The sequence below is a fragment of the Pezoporus wallicus genome, unplaced genomic scaffold, assembly GCF_028554395.1.
Source record: "Pezoporus wallicus isolate ANWC-B61680 ecotype Strahan unplaced genomic scaffold, APGP_CSIRO_Pwel_v1 contig_4722, whole genome shotgun sequence".
NCBI lineage: Eukaryota > Metazoa > Chordata > Aves > Psittaciformes > Psittacidae > Pezoporus > Pezoporus wallicus.
The window spans coordinates 2,042,036-2,061,182 of NW_026641840.1; the positions used below are offsets into that span (position 1 = coordinate 2,042,036).

The 19,147-nt window shown below is 47.4% G+C and overlaps 1 protein-coding gene across 2 annotated transcripts in view; it reads left to right on the top strand.

Moving 5' to 3' along the window:
* The window catches only part of NET1 (neuroepithelial cell transforming 1), a 55,690-nt gene that overhangs the window by 28,655 nt on the left and 7,888 nt on the right, over positions 1 to 19,147 (top strand). Inside the window, exons 3-4 of one of the 2 annotated variants that reach the window (XM_057425597.1) lie at positions 4,652 to 4,711; positions 18,668 to 18,775. In XM_057425597.1, coding sequence (XP_057281580.1) covers positions 4,652 to 4,711; positions 18,668 to 18,775 — 168 coding nt within the window. Of the gene's footprint in view, positions 1 to 4,651; positions 4,712 to 14,357; positions 14,472 to 18,667; positions 18,776 to 19,147 lie in introns of those variants that run through there. The other variant, XM_057425598.1, reaches the window with a different exon arrangement.

Sequence of the window (19,147 nt, forward strand, 5' to 3'; positions counted from 1 at the left end):
TTGGTATGATCCAGCTGCCTGCACAAGCCATGGGACTCCTGTGCCAGCACAAGGAAGGGCATGAGAACATGGCTGGCAGTGGGGAAAAGGACAGGAATACCTTTTATGAAGGAAATCCCATGTAAAATCAGCTGGAGCTTCTTGTCAAACGTGTTTAGACTGGCACTTTGCTGGCTGTGCCTTGAAGGCCAACCATGTGCACGTTTGAGGCTGCACAAACACCAGGTCAGTGTGGGAGTGCTTTAAAACAAAACCATAACCTCTTGTAGACTTTGCTTTTGCTTCGTTTTAGAGACTTTCATCTGGTGACAATGTGCATCTGAATATAACAAAGCCCATGAAATTATATTCTTTGCCATTTGAAGAGATTGTTCTAACATCACAAATTAAAAGCATTTTGATGGAGTTTCAAGTTATTCCTGTTCTTTGCATGGTTTTCTTTTTTAATCTGCTTTTATTTGGCTATAAGCATAGTCACTTCAACTCTGAATTGCAGTTAGAACACATTGTATGTCATGGCAGACTGCAAATCCCAAAGGAATTAGGTTTGGAGGATTTAATTGCTCATCTGCATCCTCCGTCATGTCTCTCATCAGCCTAATCCACCTCTACTTCTCCCTTCAAGCCCAAATAGCTTCATTTGCTGGTACAGACAGTGGGCACCTCTGAAATCCAGCCTTCCTCTGGAGATCCAAGCTTTCCTGTGGCTGGTTAGAGGTTAGTCTTGGACACCTAACACTGGAAGAGAAACAAATACAGGAGGGTAGGGACACTGAAGCAGAGTGCATAGCTGTTCAGCTGCCCAGCAGACATTCCCATTTGCATTGCCAGGGACCAGGTCTCTGCTCAGAGGCTTTGCCAATGTAGTTATGCTGACATGCATTGAGCAGAGCTCTGTGTTTTGGCAGCAGCCTGTAGGCAAGCCAGCACTCTCCTTTTCTAGGTGTCATGTCTAATGTGCTGGAATAAGAGCATCCCACAAGGGGTTTTATTCCCCCCATGGCCACCAGTCACAAATAGCATCTTTTCATGCCATAGTTTTGGCAGCTGTTTAGCCAAAAGTCCTTAAAGTGTACCTGGTCTGAGCCTTAAGGGAAGTGGGTAAGGAAGCCAAGTGTCCTCTTCATGCCTGCAGAGGTGGGATGGGTTGACAGAGGATAACTAGTGCGTGTTCTGCATAATTCTAAGAAAAGACGGTTCAGGTTAAAGCATCCTCTGTTGGCTTCTGACTGGAAGCAAGGTTACTCATGGATTGTTTTCCTTTCTCCCTTTTCATTAAAGGAGGATCCATCTATGAGAAACAGGCACTTGAACTTTGTTGACTTAACTGTCCTGATGCACATTCCTCACCTGAAGCCTTAGTGGTGCTTTATGACTTCAGGTGGGCAATAAGCAACAAAACCCCAGACTGAGCCCTAAAGAACTAAATATCCTGGGTTTAGGCAAAAGCTACAGTAGGGAAGATGAAAACTAAATCATAGAATTATGGAATGGTTTGGGTTGGAAGGGACCTTAAAGCTCCTCCAGTCCCAATCCCCTGCCACGGGCAGGGACACCTTCCACTAGAGCAGATTGCTCCAAGCCCCTGTGTCCAACCTGGCCTTGAGCACTGCCAGGGATGGGGCAGCCACAGCTGCTCTGGGCACCCTGTGCCAGCGCCTCAGCACCCTCACAGTAAAGAGCTTCTGCCTTATCTCCAACCTGAACTTCCCCTGTGTCACTTTGAACCCATCACCCCTTGTCCTATCACTACAGTCCCTGATGAAGAGTCCCTCTCCAGCATCCTTGTAGCCCCCTTCAGACACTGGAAGGCTGCTCTGAGGTCTCCACACAGCTTCTCGTCTTCAGGCTCAACAGCCCCAATGTTCTCAGGTGCTTGTTTTCAAATGGAAAACCAGCACTTCTTCAAAAAGCGTTCCCAGAGCTTTAATCAGAACCCTTGAAATGGAATTCTCATTCGTGCTCATTGCACCAGTTAGGTTTTTCTAGCAGCAAGTCACAGAATATTTAGATTTCCCCTCCTGATTAGCATCTCTTTATGCTTCTCCTTTACAATAAATACCTCTTTGAGAGCCTCAATCAGCTCTCACAGTTTTTACACTTTAATAACTCTCATAGAAGTAACTTGTTCCACATGACATGAGTTCCGTGACAAGGTTCAAGTATCAGATCTCCCCTCAAAGATGTGAGAAAGCAGCACCATAGCAGTTGCTTTTCTACCGTGTGCCTTTAAACCCCCAGATTTGAGCAGTCTGAAGAGGCCTTTTTCTTGGAATCTGTTCTTTTTCTGGCACCACACAGGAATGACACAGCTGGCTCCGTAGTGAAATGTCTATGAAACTACATTGGGCAAAGGAAATGGGCTCCAGCCAATGCAATACTTATTGCATAAGTCTAGCCAGTTTAAAAACAAAACCTTGGCCTTCCTTTCGTGTCTGGGCTTTGGGCTGGAGCTGTATGTTAAAGATGTTAATGTGCTTGACTGCATAAGGAAGGAATAATATTCAGACCAATGAGGCGTGGTTGTCTTTGTCTTTTATTGCAAGTTTCTGCTGTTAAAGAGACGCTAAAACCCTTCACTTCCAGATGGGAAAAATAAGCTGCAGACTGAAAAGGTGTGGTTAGAACAGTCTTTTATTGCAAGGGTTTGATAAATAACCAAGCCTGAATATTTTACTCAAGCTTAGAAAGAGCCAAATGGCTGCATTTGCATGTGTTCTCCAGCCTGCCAAAGGTCTGCTCAAAGAGTCTGGAGTGTGCTGGGACATTAATTCAGTGTCAGTGCTATAAATATGGGAAGAAATCATGTCTAATGTGAGAGATTTCTCCTCTGTGGTTAGCAAGTCTCACAATGAAGGGCCTCATGTGGCAGAGTCAGTATCTTATCTCTGCACATACAGTAGAAACTAAGCAGAAACACTGAAATTAATGGGGAACTTTGGACTTGAACCCACTTCTGTCGTGAGTTTGACTAGCTGAGGAGAAAACAGCACCAAAACCAAGAGCATAAAACACTAGTGAGTGCAGTTCAGTAATACCTCACCATTACATGTGTGTATGGTAGAGTCAGCATAGCGTGGACAGGCAAAAAGACACATTGGAGCATCACACAAAAGGACCAGCAAACAAGACAACAGGTTTGAAAACCCTCATGGGGAGCTGGACATCCCCTCAGCAGCATCAGCTTTCCAAAGGACCCATGGAAACTGCTCAGCATTGTAAAGTAATTTGAATGAATACTTGTATTCAGACATCTAAAGACACTTCCAACGGTGAGAAACCTCTATTAAAGCAACAACTTTAATGTGAACGTATTAATTTCTAAGAAAACAGGATTCGTGTATGTCCCTGCCCATAGAAGCAGGCTGGAACTGGATGAGCTTTAAGGTCCCTTCCAGCACAAACTCTTCTATGATTCCCTCTGCAGCTGCAGGGAGGGTGTTTTCCTCATTTGACTTAGTTCAGCGTCTGATGAGCTGATAACCAACATGTAGACCAGTATAAAAACACAAAACAGTTTCTTTGTACTTAATGAAGTGGAAGAGGGTGAACTTGATCCATTCTGAAACGTTGAAGGACAAGGGTCAAACATGAGATGAAAATCAACTCCTTGCTTTAGGGATGACCAAACACTTTATGCTCATGATCCATGTTTTTCTAGACCAGGTGATCTCCAGGCTGGCCCAACTTAGCAGGATGAGTCCACGGTTGCTTTTCCACTATCTGGGTAATGAAAACGCGCTGTAGAAGCCCAGGTAGTGCAGAACCAGTGGGAGGTATCAGGAAGCTCAGGGCAGATGGCTTTGATCATTGTCCTGTTGGCTTCTGCTCCTCTCTGGAAAGGAAAAGAACTGCAAGCTCCCTGGCCAAAGCCTCATTATTCTTCCCTAAAGCCCCTTATTCTTTCAGCCCATTGCATTCCTAGCAGGAACACTTCAGCCACAGCTGTCTACTGGCCACATCCAACACAATGAATTAAGTAGGTGCCCAAAATTGCCCTCACATACACATGTTCAGCTGTTTAGGGAACTGCACTATAAAACAAATCCCTGATACAGGAAGAATCCCCTAAATAAGATATATTTGGGTATTAGAACATAGACGAGGAACAGGAACAACCAACCCAGTGCAAAACAGCTTTATGCTGGCACTGTCTCAAGGCGAAATCAGTAAACCTCTTAACTCTAAGCCCCCTGCCCAAACCCACCCATGCTGGTGAGCAAGAATTAGGTATGGTGTCTTCTGGTGTCCCCTAGAGACCTTGGATCCTGATGCTCCCCAAGTCTGACCCTCTGAGTACCTCACTCTTTCAAAAAGCCCAATTTTATTGCTGGTTTGCTTAAAAACCACAAAAAAAAAATGTTTCCTTTAACTAAAGGAATCTCAATTCCACAGTGGTAACCACTGCGTTCTGTCCTGCTGCTGAGATTTCCCACTTAAGGCTTTACTCACAACCGCAATTATGGGGTGTGCAGAGAAACCAGATTATAGACATCTAATTTATGGGTATCAATCAGGTGACAAACCTCATGAAACTGCATAAACATACTTCCAAAGCTTTAGGGGTTTTGAGTTATTGCAGTTAGATGGGGGTGTAATGGAAGAAAATGTCTCTAGTTGCTTTAGAACAGCTCTGTTTCATTTCTTACAGAAGAGGAAGCGCCGAGAGAAGGATGATGATGCAGTCAGTCTCTGCAGCCTTGACTTTAAGGTAACCAAAACACTTTGCTTTACAACATTGGGCAATCAGCTACTCTGTGGAATGGCTTCCACTGGGAACACAGTGCTTTCTGTGTTTGCATTTCCTCACCAGCACTTCAGATGTGTACAGCTGTGTTTGCACTTGCATACACCTCTGGGGTGGGCTGAGGCGTGCTCCTGCTATCCATAACGCTGTTTGTGATCTCCTGGTTTAATCATTCCTATCCTAAATGTGCCACAGTTTTAATGCTGTGTGAAATGAATGTGTGTAACCCATAACTTAGCAAGAACATAAGCATTTGCAAGTGCCAGGAAGCAAAACTGTGCAAAGCCCCTTCAAATGCTGCTTTTGTTTGACTTCAGTTAGTGCACTTCAGTGTATTGCAAACAAGAGGGACTGTCTGGGAGGTAAATTGCTCTTAAAGCTATGGATTAAAGTGATTTGGGGAAATGAGGGTGGGAAGGTGCAAAGCTGCATCATTTTCAAGCACTGTCCAAGCCTGGCTTTCTGAAAGAGAAACTGCTTCAGGGCAGTGTCCATCTGCCCTGAAGGGCCCACTGCCAAACACTTATCCTAAGAAGGGAAGGAAGAGAAACAGGGTTTCTCCTAGGAAGGCAGCTATTGAGTTGAGAGTTAACCAAGTGGGGCTTAGGGTTTATTTGACTGGGATTAAAAGCCATTTGTTAGTGGGGAATTTCCTGTTTGACCTCTGTTGTTGTCACTCACTTTGCATTTGTGCATTATTTATTAGCCTCACTTAACCTGGCTATTGCTGAATGCTTTCCATGCCCAGTTGTGGTGTCCAACAGGCTGACTCTGAGCTTTGGCCTCTCCCGACCAGATCTCCTGTTCCAGATAAGGCCATCCCAGTAATTTCCCATTCAGGGAGGGGGAAAAGAGTAAAAAAAGATTATCTGCAGTGCTGATGCCTCTGAAGTGACTGTGTTTGGGGCTTGTTTTGTTTCTGAGCTCTTTCTGATGCAGATGGGAGTGCTATGGCAAGGAAATCTGCCCTCAGGGAAGAGGGGTTTCTTTTTCTTTTTCTTTTAATTGAACTACCTTTTTATATGCTGGAGGAAATTGCCTGAGGTTTGTCCCATCCAGCAATCTCATTAAGGTGAAGCCAGCACATCAACAGTCATTTATGTACTCCCCTCTAAAGAGTTTTAACCCAAATCTGCCAGGGAAAAAGGGAAATCCCTGGGCTCACACAGTCAAAGTTCAAGCTGCAGCTTTTGATTAACCTTTTTAACTTGTTCTTTTTGAAGGGCCAGGCTTTCCTGGACATTAGAGAGTTTGAAGGACACCCACCACATACACTCCAATGTATTCTTGTTAAAATACATTACCTAGACTGATTGGGTTGTCATTTTTATACTGTTTCTCAAGGTTATTGAGATTTTCAGAAGCGTTAAGTCAGCCATTTATAGTCAGGTTTTCAAAACACATCACCAGGGCTTCAGAGTCTCATTGAGCACTTATGCTGTAGTCCAGATTGTACTTTGCTCTATCTAGGTTTTATGAGGGTGAACCTATAGCCTAAATTTGGCTCCACCAGACCCTGATGTATCTATTTCATTGATGAAAAAAGGTCACAAGAGAAGACCAAAATTAAGCCTATTATGGTCAGACCATACAGTTTATTATCTGGGGAGACCCCCCACCCCTGCAGTCCTGATCCAGCTCTGGGGCAGCAGCACAAGAGGGACGTGGAGCTGTTGGAGCGAGTGCAGAGGAGGCCACGGAGATGCTGCAAGGGCTGGAGCAGCTCTGCTCTGGAGCCAGGCTGAGAGAGCTGGGCTGGGTCAGCCTGGAGAAGAGAAGGCTCCTGAAGGGGAGACCTTAGAGCAGCTCCAGTGCCTAAAGGGGCTGCAGGAAAGCTGGAGAGGGGCTTTGGACAAGGGCCTGTAGGGACAGGCCAAGGGGAATGGCTTTAACCTGCCAGAGGGGAGACTGAGATGAGCTCTTAGGCAGAAGCTCTTCCCTGTGAGGGTGCTGAGGCGCTGGCACAGGGTGCCCAGAGAAGCTGTGGCTGCCCCATCCCTGGCAGTGTTCAAGGCCAGGTTGGACACAGGGGCTTGGAGCAAGCTGCTCTAGTGGAAGGTGTCCCTGCCTGTGGCAGGGGTTGGACCTGGATCAGCTTTAAGCTCCCTTCCAATACAAACCAGTCTGGGATTCTACGATCTGGCAGATGGGATCTGATTTTTGAGACTTTGTCTCTATCAAGTGTCTGTGTTCACAGCATAGCTGTTACTTCAGTTCCACTGTTTCCCCCAGTAAATATAGCTCAGCTGACAAGCTGTTGTTTTGTCACCATACTTGCAATAACAGAGGAGTTTTGCCAGCATATTGCATTCACACTCCTTCCAGGCATCCTTGTGCTGACAAAAAGCCATGTAGATGGTGATCCCATGAAGGGCTGCTATGGAACAGGGAGCTGCACCCTCACATCCCAGACTTGGCACCTTATCCAATGTATGCTTTTAACATAAAGGGAGGGGGAAGTGAGTATTGAACTTGGATGTGTACTTGTCTTTCTGAAGAGGTGGAGCAGCCCTTTACTGATGTTTAAACTTCACATATTGCAGCTCATCATTCCGCATACCAGGGAGACAGTGCAGAACATGGCCGAGGAGATCCTGCCAGCCCAGAGGGACTGCAGTTCCCTAGCTATTCCTGTTTAGTTTGCCTTGTTAACCTTCCTCTTGCTGCCCAGAGTCCTCCTCAAAAGCCAATCAGGTCTGTTGTACCAAAACACATTCTCCTTTGGGGAGAAAGAAGCTATTTTCTCCCCAGGTCTGGTCTGGTGCCGTGCTACAACGTGAGCTGTTGACAATTGGGTAAGACAGAAGGGAGTGTGAGTTGCATTTCAGGGATAGAAACAAGGAATTGGGGCTAGGAATTTATTAAGCAGATGTTTATGCTTTAAAACTGAGTTATTTGTGCATTTCAGGTGGGGTTATGGCCAGCTTTTTAAATGATGACATATGAAACGGCTCCATATTCTCCCCACACTTATGTAAGGTGTTGAGTGATTCATGGGAGGAAGCAGTGCTGTGTTTTCTAAAGGTGTGTGTGTATATCTGGATGTTTGTTAGCAACTAGATAAATACTTTTCACTCTATAAGACAGGGAAGAGACGGATGCGATGGTGTATTTTACCCAGAGGCAAAATGAAGCCAGACTGAGTAATGTGTTAACAATCATGTTTCGTCTTGATGGTGTCTTCTATTGGTTATGGAATGTCCTGGTAAGGCTTTAGGAGCAGGGATTTCACAAAGGAAGTAAAGGCACAGTGAGGACCCTTTTGATGAACATCCATGCTGTGTCCTCTCGAAGCCTTTGCTCACTTTTTGGGACCAAACCTGTGAATACCACTCAGCCTGGGTAGGAGTCAGGCCAAGAGTTGTCCTAGTTTTGGCAGCAGAGACACTGATGCTAAAGCTGACAGTGACAATCTCTCCTCAGAAAGCAGATAAACCCTGATTATTATATATTTTTAATGTAAAAATTACTTGGATAAAAAGAAGAGGCAGAGGGAGAATCTTCATGTGTCTGCATTCTTGCTGGTCATCACTTGAAGCCATCCAGAAGCATCTTTCCATGGTCGGTATCCTCACAAGCAGCTTGGCTCCAGGGAAGGGATAACACAGTGTTCAAGGCCAGGTTGGACAGCGCTTGGAGCAACCTGGTCTAGTGGAAGTGGGTTGGAATTAAATGAGCTTTAAGGTCCTTTCCACCCCAAACCATTCTGTGGTCATATCTAACACAGCCTAAAGACCACCACTAAACATCACAAGACATTGCAGCGGTAACTTCTTCCTTTAGAATATATAGCCACAAGCTTTAAAGAAACACCAAAAGCCCTTCCCCCTCCCAAATACAACTGCTCCAGAGGACTTTTACAGGAATTTTATTGGCGTGTCTGATTCATGCAGGAACGTGCCCGTGCATAAGGCACTGATTTGTCTTTGGAAACAGCCTTTGATCAAAACGAATATCTCTGGCATCGGCTCCAGACACACAACACTTGGCACGTGAGCAGCCTGGGAGCTGAAGTCAACTGTAGCTTCTCGCTCCATTACTCTGTTGTTAAGGTGGATGTTGTGTTGAGTAACATCACCACATCGGATGGTCCCTGTTTGCTGGTGTTACATTCATATTCATAAGAGGGAAATTGCTTTTCTGGCCTGAGCGCACCAATGTGCACTGGTTGATGGTTGAGGTAATTTGTTTTCTGCAGAGGTCATAGGTTGTATTACAGTAATAGTACATCTACACTGTGGATTGAGAGGGGTTTTTTGTCTTGTATTTGTAAGTGTATCATGGAATTGAATGGCAGCTAATTATAGCAACCTCCCACCATCCAAAATAAATGCTGGATTCCAGACTGGCTTGTAAACCTTTCAGATGACCCAATAGTCCCTGGATGGGTCATAGCCTACTTTTGCTCATTTTCCAGAATACAGCTCTGCATTTGGCTCTCAATATAAATATCTGGGAGTGGAATGTTAAACACAGCTCATGGAGAGTAAACAACTTTGTGTACTGGGGTCTGACTGCCCTGCTTGCATGAACATGGATGGGAGGAGATCTTATTTATGCCTCTGGCAATCATATTTATGCCAGTCATGGAGTGTTCTTCATGTTACACTATATATAGTACATTGAGAGTAGCTGTAAAGCAAGTTTTTAGGTGGATTTCAGTTCCTAGTAAATAGGATTTCAAACATACAGCAGTGGAAAGGAATATGCTGTGAGTGTGATGGATGCTTTCGTTTTCCCTGAGACTCCGAGCCGCCAGAGGGATTAAAATTTCGCAGGTTCTTTCTTTGAAGAAATTGAATCCAGATGTCAGGCATGTTGGAGGGATCCAGGATCTGGGAAAACTGGGAAAACTGCCTGCTGAGGAATACCCCCCAGCCTCTGGGCTCAGTTAATGCACCAGCTCAAGTCTTTCCCCCTCTCCAGCCAGTGGTAGAACTGAGAACATTTGTCGCTGGCTCTTGTCAGCAGCAGCAAACGTCCTTCTTGTGGGCTTAGGTATAAAATAAAGCAACCCTGAAGTGTCCTGGCTGATGGTTGGGGTTGTGTAACTTGGTCAGACCTGAGCTATGAGGATATTGAGGATGCTGTATTGATTCTCTTCCACCGATGGTAAGCTGAAAATCACGTCCAGGCCTCCTAGGGTTCTGTATTAACTGTGTCTGCCTGCCCTTCTCATATGTGATTTATCATGGAATGGATTGGGTTGAAGGGACCTTAAAGCTCATCCAGCTCCAGCCCCTGCCACGGGCAGGGACACCTTCCACTAGAGCAGCTTGCTCCAAGCCCCTGTGTCCAACCTGGCCTTGAACACTGCCAGGGATGGGGCAGCCACAGCTTCTCTGGGCACCCTGTGCCAGCGCCTCAGCACCCTCACAGGGAAGAGCTTCTGCCTAAGAGCTCATCTCAGTCTCCCCTCTGGCAGGTTAAAGCCGTTCCCCTTGGCCTGTCCCTACAGGCCCTTGTCCAAAGCCCCTCTCCAGCTTTCCTGCAGCCCCTTTAGGCACTGGAGCTGCTCTAAGGTCTCCCCTTCAGGAGCCTTCTCTTCTCCAGGCTGAACCAGCCCAGCTCTCTCAAGCACTGCAAAGAGAAGAGGCAGGATGAGGTTGTGAGTGCTGCCCACCCTGGACACCGGTGCTGGAGGAGATGTTCAGCTGTTGAGGAGCATTCCTACATGCCACACTTGGCAACCCCTGGCACTAGCCAGATGCCATATGTCGCTTAAACAACTGAGTATTTTTAACTGTGAAAACTTACATCAGTCTGGAATTATACACTGGAATTTGGGTGCATATTTCCTTAGGAATTCATCATTTGTTAATCTAAAGTTTATTTGCTGATGCTTTGGGGCTGAAATAACAAAATGGCATGTCAATACTCCAGAGAGCATTTTAATTTAGTAGCAGCCCAGAATAACTTGCAGGAGAAGGAATGTCCCAGGTATGAGGCTGCTCAGGACTTGAGGCAAAGAGCTCTGTATAACAACAGTCCTCCCTTCTCTGTGGAAAAGAAAACCCAGGCTATAAATAAGAGTTAAACAATGAGGGCTGGGTGACTCCTATCACTTGAACTCTTTTCAGCTCCCTTATTTGATAATAGGATGGGAGTCACCAAGGTATTTTGCTCCTAGAAATGAAAATCCTCCCTGAGTACAGGGGAGGAATGCTATTGATACCCACTGGCAGAGAGCAGGAAGAACTGGTCTGTTATCCAGTGCAGGGACTGGCTGGGCCAGGTTCTCATGGCTTCAGGGCCACTGCAGCATGGGTTGATCCCTGCCTGGAGGGCTGAAGGGAAGGGAAGGGCATGAAGGAGGCTGGGGCCAGGGCAGAGGAGCTGGGCTGGACAGGGCTTAGAGCAACCTGGTCTAGTGGAGGGTGTCCCTGCTGTGGCAGGGAGCATGGGGAAGGAAGGCAGAGGGAGATGGACTTGAGTAGAAGAATACAGCCTGAGTTAGAGGGAAGCTGGGATTATGGTGTAGAATGTATAGGGTACAAATCCCAGTCCGGCATGGGTTGGAAGGGACCTTAAAGCTCATCCAGTTCCAATCCCTTGCCACAGGCAGGGACACCTTCCACTAGAGCAGCTTGCTCCAAGCCCCTGTGTCCAACCTGGCCTTGAACACTGCCAGGGATGGGGCAGCCACAGCTTCTCTGGGCACCCTGTGCCAGCGCCTCAGCACCCTCACAGGGAAGAACTTCTGCCTAAGAGCTCATCTCAGTCTCCCCTCTGGCAGGTTAAAGCCATTCCCCCTGGCTTGTCCCTACAGGCCCTTGTCCAAAGCCCCTCTCCAGGTTTCCTGCACCCCTTTAGGCACTGGAGCTGCTCTAAGGTCTCCCCTTCAGAAGCCTTCTCTCCTCCAGGCTGACCCAGCCCAGCTTTCTTAGCCTGTCTTTCTTGCCTTTGCTGCACAAGGAACAATTCTTTCTTTTTCTCTTTGTTTTGGCTTTCCTCAGAGGGTTCCCCATTACCACAGCCTTTTCAGGATGGTTTGCACACTGCAGTGGTGTTTGCACTACAATTAACTTTACTAAAGGTCATACACTGCCTCTTGCATGTGTCGTAAGTAGAGCAGAGGCAGATAATGTGCAGGTATCGTAATGTGCTCAGAGCTGCTCTAGGGCTGTAGTGATTATATTGCAGTAAAGAGGCCACCTTGGGCCTGGGGCACAGTTATTCTACCTGTGCAAGATCACCTTCCACCCTTATTGTGTTCAGGCTTCTCCAGATGGGATCTCAGGGTGGGTTTTGCCTCCAAACGGCACTTAATGATCCATACAGATGTATCTAGTGCATGGAAATCACCTCATCTTTTACAGGGGCAGCAGGGAACCACTTGTCTAAGGGAGGTTTTGGTCGCTTTAAGGCCTTACCCATCCTTTGCTTTGAAGGACGGGCAGTTGTCCACGTAACCCTTCCCACGTGCCATGCCAGGAGGCAGACAGGGAGCCCTGTTGCCAGCTGTTTCTACAGCATGACATCAGTAGGCTGCATCAGCCCTGTTGCATCACCATGATGTAGGTATCCTCACAAGGTGTCACACAGAAGGTCAGGGAGTCCCTGTCTCGATGAATCATGTGCTTCTATGACAGCAGGTCCCTTCCCTGAGGGCTTGGGATGGAGAAAGACTATGGAACACGTCACAGAAAACACTTCACATGCCGTGGAGTGCTCCTGGATGCAGGACATGATGTTCTTGTCCTACCAAGAGCATTTAAATGCCACTGTTGTGTATGTGGCTCTGCTTCATGCCTTCCCTCTCGGTTCCAGGTTGTTCATCCCTACTTTTAGGTGACTCAGCATAGCCTCTCACTGAAGAGAGATGCGATCTTCGGGTCCTGAATCTTTAATCATAGAATCATGGAATGGTTTGGGTTAGAAGGGACCTTAAAGCTCATCCAGCTCCAACCCTGTGCCATGGGCAGGGACACCTCCCACTAGAGCAGGTTGCTCCAAGCCCCATCCAGCACTTCCAGAGCCAAGTTTAACAAATGTTTGACCTTAGATCATAGGAAAAATTTTTGATACTCCCCAAAAATGATCAAAACCCAGTGGAGAGTTTTTTCCTGGTCCTCCCCTGAGTCATCATCCCTGTGCTCTTCTGTTGTCTTAAACTGGTTGACTTCAGTAATCCTAGAAGGAATTACCTATATGTGGAAGAGTCACGGCCTGTCCTTCCAACAAGAGCACAGAAACTCGCTGTATCCCGAGTTTCTCAGAATCCTGCAGGACAATCCGAAACCTCCTGCTCTTGCATCGCAGAGGTTACACAGGCAGAGATGTGCTGAGAGCAGCTCTCCAGGGAAGAGAAGCAAATAAAGATTAAAACAGCCCCCAAAACTCCAGGGAATGGGACAACATGTCCCCTGCATGGGATGTTCCTGTTCCCCACGATGAAAAACACCACTGCAAATACCTCCTGCCTCCTCCAAGCAGGCGCTTGGTGAGCACAGGTAGGCAGCAACACAGCCCCCCTCCTCTCACCACATCAACTCAGTTTATTTTTACCAGCACAAGAGACCTTTTCTTTTGGAGATCTGTAGCAGTGCCAGGAATAATATGACTTGAACAAACAAACACCAAACACAAACCTTTACATCTCCAGCTGGGCCTGCTGGGACAGGCTCCTCTGTTAGAAGAGGGGGAGAGGCTGAGCCCAGCCCCTGGCTACCAGAGCGGTGCCAGCACAACCTTTAGAGCAGACTGAAAAGCACAGGTCTAGACAAGAATTCTTCCTCTTTTTTTGAGCAAGGAGGGCTGAGGCTGGTAAAAAACAACCTGTGGAGGCAAAGACGCTGTCAGGAGCATGTCCCATCGACACACTTGTGAGATGGTTGTAGGTGGTGGGGGGTCCCAGTGCTGAAAGTGCCAGCACCAAAACAGAAGGGGATGCCCCCCCCCCCCCCCCAAAATAAACCACACATTTAGCTTCATAGAGTCATGGAATCAAACAGGTTGGAAAAGCCCTTTAAGATCACTAGGTCCAAGAGCTGCCCAGCACTGCCAAGGCCACCACTAACCCATGGCACTGAGGCCTCGTCTCCACGCTGTGTGAACACTTGCAGGGACGGTGACTGCAGCCCTGCCCTGGGCAGCCTGTTCAGTATCTGAATGGGGCCTACAGGGATCTCAGAGAGGGACTCTTCATCAGGGACTGTACCGATAGGAGAAGAGGGAATGGCTTTAACCTGCCAGAGGGGAGACTGAGATGAGCTCTTAGGCAGAAGCTCTTCCCTGTGAGGGTGCTGAGGCGCTGGCACAGGGTGCCCAGAGAAGCTGTGGCTGCCCCATCCCTGGCAGTGTTCAAGGCCAGGTTGGACACAGGGGCTTGGAGCAAGCTGCTCTAGTGGAAGGTGTCCCTGCCCGTGGCAGGGGTTGGAGCTGGATGAGCTTTAAGGTCCCTTCCAACCCAAACCAGTCTGGGGTTCTATGAAATAAGGGCTGGGAACGGGGCACCCCGACCGCTCGGCCGGTGGGCGGGGCTTAGAGCCGGAGGAGGCGTGGTCTCTGCTGTAGCTCCGCCCCCTGCGGTGAGGTGGCGGAGCGGCGGGCCGGCGGGCGCAGAGCGGCGATGAGCGTGGGCTGAGTTGGCTGCGGGTTTGGAGTTGAGGGGACTCCGCGTACTGCGGCCATGGTGGCTCACGACGAGCTCGGGGGGCTGCTGCCCATCAAAAGGACTATCCGGGTGATCGACGCGCAGAACCAGTCCTTCAGGGAGCAGGAGGTGAGCTGCAGACCGGGAAAAAGGGGTTGGGGGGGGGGGAAAGAGGTGGATTTGAGGGGCTCCCTCCCTTCCCGCGCTCAGCACCTGAGGGGAGGCGATCACCCAGGCAATGAGTTGTTAATGTATATATATATATATATATATTTCCTTTTCAAAGACGCTTTTCGTAGCCCCTGGGGGAGTGGGAGCAGGGAGCCGACCCCGAGCTCCTGACCCCGCTCTTCCCAATGCGATTTTCATTAAGAAATCGCTTGTTGCTCCATGCGTTCTTTCCACTGACAGGATTTTTCCTAACGATGTGCTTGTTCGCTGCATAAACCATTGAAAACACGTAAATCCTGGGGGTTGGGGTGGGTTTGTGTTTTCTTTTTTTATTTTTTTTTGAAGTATTGTTATTTTTATCATGCCTTGTTATGTAGATGGCAATGATTGCATTCCTGGTTGATGCTCGCATGCCTCCTGCTGCGACAGGAGGCAAAAGGTCAGCAACCAGGTAGGGACCGGCTGCCCTGGGCAGGGCTTTATTGCCGAGATCGGCGGTGAAATGAGGTGGGGAAGGGAAAACAAGGCGGTTCCGCGCAGCTCCGGGGCTTTTGAGGGCTTCGGGCTCGTCAAACCCTGCCTCTCAGACAGCCAAACTTGGGCAATTTCATTGTGCGAAAGGGGAACCAGATGTTGGGAGAGGAATAACATGAACCAGATTGCTTCAAGGAGAGCAAATCGCCTCTAATTCTTAAAATATGTATTTTCTGTAGGGTATAACCAGTATCTGAGTTAAACTTGGGTCTGGGCTTGAGTAATGCCTCTTAAACCAACACTATCAGTGCCAGGTACTGAGTCGCTATAGTGAGTTATCTGCAGCGCAGCTTTGGTTGCAAAGAGCCGGTTGGATATGGGAATGGGCTGTAATCTACCAACGGGTCAAGCCAGAGGCTGGTTGTTCACTTTGAGTACTGAGAACACAGGTTGAGCTTCTGCAATCCCCTTGCGCATGAATTTCAGTCAGGTGATGATTTCTGGCAGGAGCTGGTGACTAAAATCCCTTTTTGCTTATTTGGCTGCTTAGGAAAAGTTTGGCTGTGCGTGGTTGTTTGCTTTGTCACCGTGTTTAGTGGTGTGGGACAGGCACGTAGGACATTGCTCTCTAGTAAGTGATCCTTGTAAAACCCACTAATTATTACCCAGCACAAGGGCGAGGGGAAAGGTTGTAGCCGCTGCTGGATGGGCATTGCTCAAAAGCAGATCCTGGTTTTATTTCCAGTGAGGTGCAGGCCTTTCACAATCAAAGAATTAACCTGCACATTAAGAAATTCCACCAGTGGGAAGTGTTGCCTTCAAATTTAGCTTTTTGTGTGTATGATATACTTATATTCACTTCTAATAAAGAGCCTCCTGGAAAAAAAGAAGTCATTCCAAACGGAGGCAATGCTGTTGGACTCGCTGGGCTTTTAATCAGTGCTTAACACCACCATTTTATTAGAGGAACCTTGCAGGCTTCACTAATCTGGGCTCCTGTAAGTAAGACACGGTGGAGACAGGGCAATCATTGTTTCAAATAAAAACTCCAGCCTGAGCCAAAGTTATCCATAGCATGAACCGCTCCGAGGCTCAGCTTACACCCAGGCTGGCTGTAAGGGGAGTCCATGACCTCAACCTGAAACGCAGATCGCAGGGAAGGTGAAGTTTCTAAGAGGAGGGTTTTTTTTTCCTCCCTTGGATCAAACAAGGAGGAAAAGAAGAAGAAACAGATGCTTGATTTTGGCAGTCGAGCTGTTCGTGTCTGAGCACTCGAAGAACAGAAAGTGGGATTTGCTTAAGAGAGGGGAAATGGCCTTTTGCTAAGTGAATTTATAGTATACACAAGTCTTTCTGTTGGCCAGACACCCCAGGGAGGCACATTGCATGTACAGAAATCCCTCTGGTTATGTCTGATCTGTGTGAAATTCCTCCTTCCTCAAGGCAGAGGAGGGCTGCTGAGAGCCCTGCTCCCTCCTGTTATAATGGAGCAGTGTTTCCCATCAATCCCATCTTTGCACATCTCACTATGTATCAACTGCTCAGAAAAGTGGTGATTTATAATCCCAGGGAGCCCTTGTGTCCCAAAGAGAGAGGCAGGAATGCCTTCAGCCAGACCTTGTGCATATGCATGTGTCACTTCAGCCCAGCGCAGATGTGGGGGAAGGCATTCACACATGTCCCTCCACACAGATAGTGTGACATGGCAGCTCCAATCTGGCAAGGCTGCAGGGTTGACCCCTTTACCAGCGAGCTGTGAAAGGCTGTACAAGCATCCTAAAGCCCTGAGGTTTCTTGCTATTCATTTTCAGTGCCACATTTTTTCTTTGCCACGCTATTTATATCACTGGCCTTGACAGAGCTGTGTGTGGCTTATGTCTCTGTGTTTTCTGCTTACATTCCTGCTGTGTCTTAAGCCTCTCTTGGCTTGTATCCCTTTATTCTAGTACACCGATATGTTGTTTTCCAGAAGTAAATCACCTTTCCTTTTCCTCCACTCTGAAGCGTCTGCAATTCATTAGTTTCTTTGTTTTCTTTTGAGCCAGGCCTGACTTTCCAGCCTTCTGCATAATCCTTTTCCTGACTGACTCTGTCTGGAGCCTCATGGTTGGCAAAGAAAAGGACTGCAGTTCCCAGTGCTCTACCTAAACTCAGCTCAAGGTTGAGGACTCTCTTAAAACTTTCCACAGTACCCTCATAGTTCTGAGGGCTTTAAGCACAGCTTTGAACACACTCTGTGCTGTGCCAAGAGGTCTTTCTGTCCTGCATCACTCGTAAATTGTTTCTTTTCATGTTTCCCCCCCCACACCCCTGCAACTTTGAACGCTTAAATCAGTGTGAGCTCAGCTCCTCTGTTGCCTAACACTGCATGTAGGCAGACAGAGCGACGGCCGCTCCTCGGGTCATGTTGCTGAAATCAGATCTTACTTACAGAGCTCTTCTGCTTCCTCAGTCTCCTGACTGGAATCCAGCTCTGTGTTCTTACTCCCCTTATTTTGGTTTCCAGCAGTTGTCACTTCACACAGAAGCAAAGAGTTTGGGGCACCAAACAGGAGTGGAGACAGCAGACAGCTTGTCCTAAGCCATCATCTCAGTCTTTGCCTTTGGAAATGTGAGAGGAGATAATGAAATGTGATTAACCAAAAATGAGTAATGGTAAAATTTCTACTGAAAGGAACTCAAAAAAGAGTCTGTTTCTATCAACTTAAATGAATTTCACGCTAAGAAATTCCTTGTGATGATGAGTCACATCCAACCATCTGCCAGATATTGAAGGGCACCAGGGCACCTTGTCCAGCCTTTCCCCTATCCTTAAGCTCTGAGTCCATCTTTCCCTGGCTTCCCACTGTGCACACCTTTTTTGTACAGTCCTTCCAACACAATATTACTGGTATAAAATACATATAGTTGCCAGCATAGGTTTCAAAAGTGATGTAAGCTCAAGCATCAGGAGGTTTCCATGGGGTGTTTCCTCTTTCTTGGCAGCGTTTTGGTCAGCACAGAACTGAAAACACTCCGTGTTCCCAGCAGGGATTAGTGGTGTAGAAAAGCAGAAGCTCTGTCTTTCAAATCTAAATAAGAAAAATGGTGATGACTTGTGGGGGGTGAAGGGAGAGTCAGGAGTGGAGAAGAGGCTTTGGAAACTGAGCGGTTTAAACTCTATCCGCTTCATGTGTTCGTGTCCCTTGCAGGAATGTTCAGCATGTGGCCATTTGCTGTTTGTTACAATAGCTTCTGGGCTCCGACTACTCCTTTTCTCTCCAAAATCAGATGGAAAAACACATTCTTTCTACAAAGGAAGACATGATAAAATGGAGAAGCTCATCACAGCTCCATCTTTAGCTGACAGGCACTTGCCTTGTGGAGGAAAATGCTTCAGGCTATTTATGTTCAGACCATAACAGTCCCTATTCGAGCCCTATTTTGACTTCTGACTGATGTATGTGTTACCTTGTCTTTTTTACTGGGCAAAGTGTCTGCAGTTTAATTGCAACCTTCCATTTCAGACAAATATTTACAGCCTCTGCTTTCCTTGCAAGATGAATGGCTACTTCAAACCACCCTCTTTGCTGTGTTTCCCACTCCTTAAGTGGGTTCATGCTTCTTAAACTTCCCTGGGCAGCTTGAGAAATTCAGTGGAAGTCACAGGCAGTACAATTTGTTCTCTGCTTTATTTACAGGAGCCAAGCAACAAGAGGGTTCGGCCTTTAGCACGGGTCACATCCCTGGCAAACTTGATCTCTCCTGTAAGAAATGGTGCTGTTCGGCGCTTTGGACAGACCATACAGGTAAAAACCAAAGCTTTCTAGTCATGGAATCATGGAATGGTTTGTGTTGGAATGGAGCTTAAAGGTTCCAACCCCCTGCCACGGGCAGAGACACCTTCCACTACAGCAGGTTGCTCCAAGCTCCTGTGTCCAACCTGGCCTTGAACACTGCCAGGGATGGGACAGCCACAGCTTCTCTGGGCACCCTGTGCCAGCACCTCAGCACCCTCACAGGGAAGAGCTTCTTCTATAGTTCTAGAAGCATCAGAGATATGGGGAAGGTATTGCCTGTATGGGGGTAAAACAGGCACTGGGGTTTCAAAGTGTCTCTTGAAAATCCGCTATGTAGACTCATAGAATCAAGTAGGTTGGAAAAGACGAAGGACACAAAGC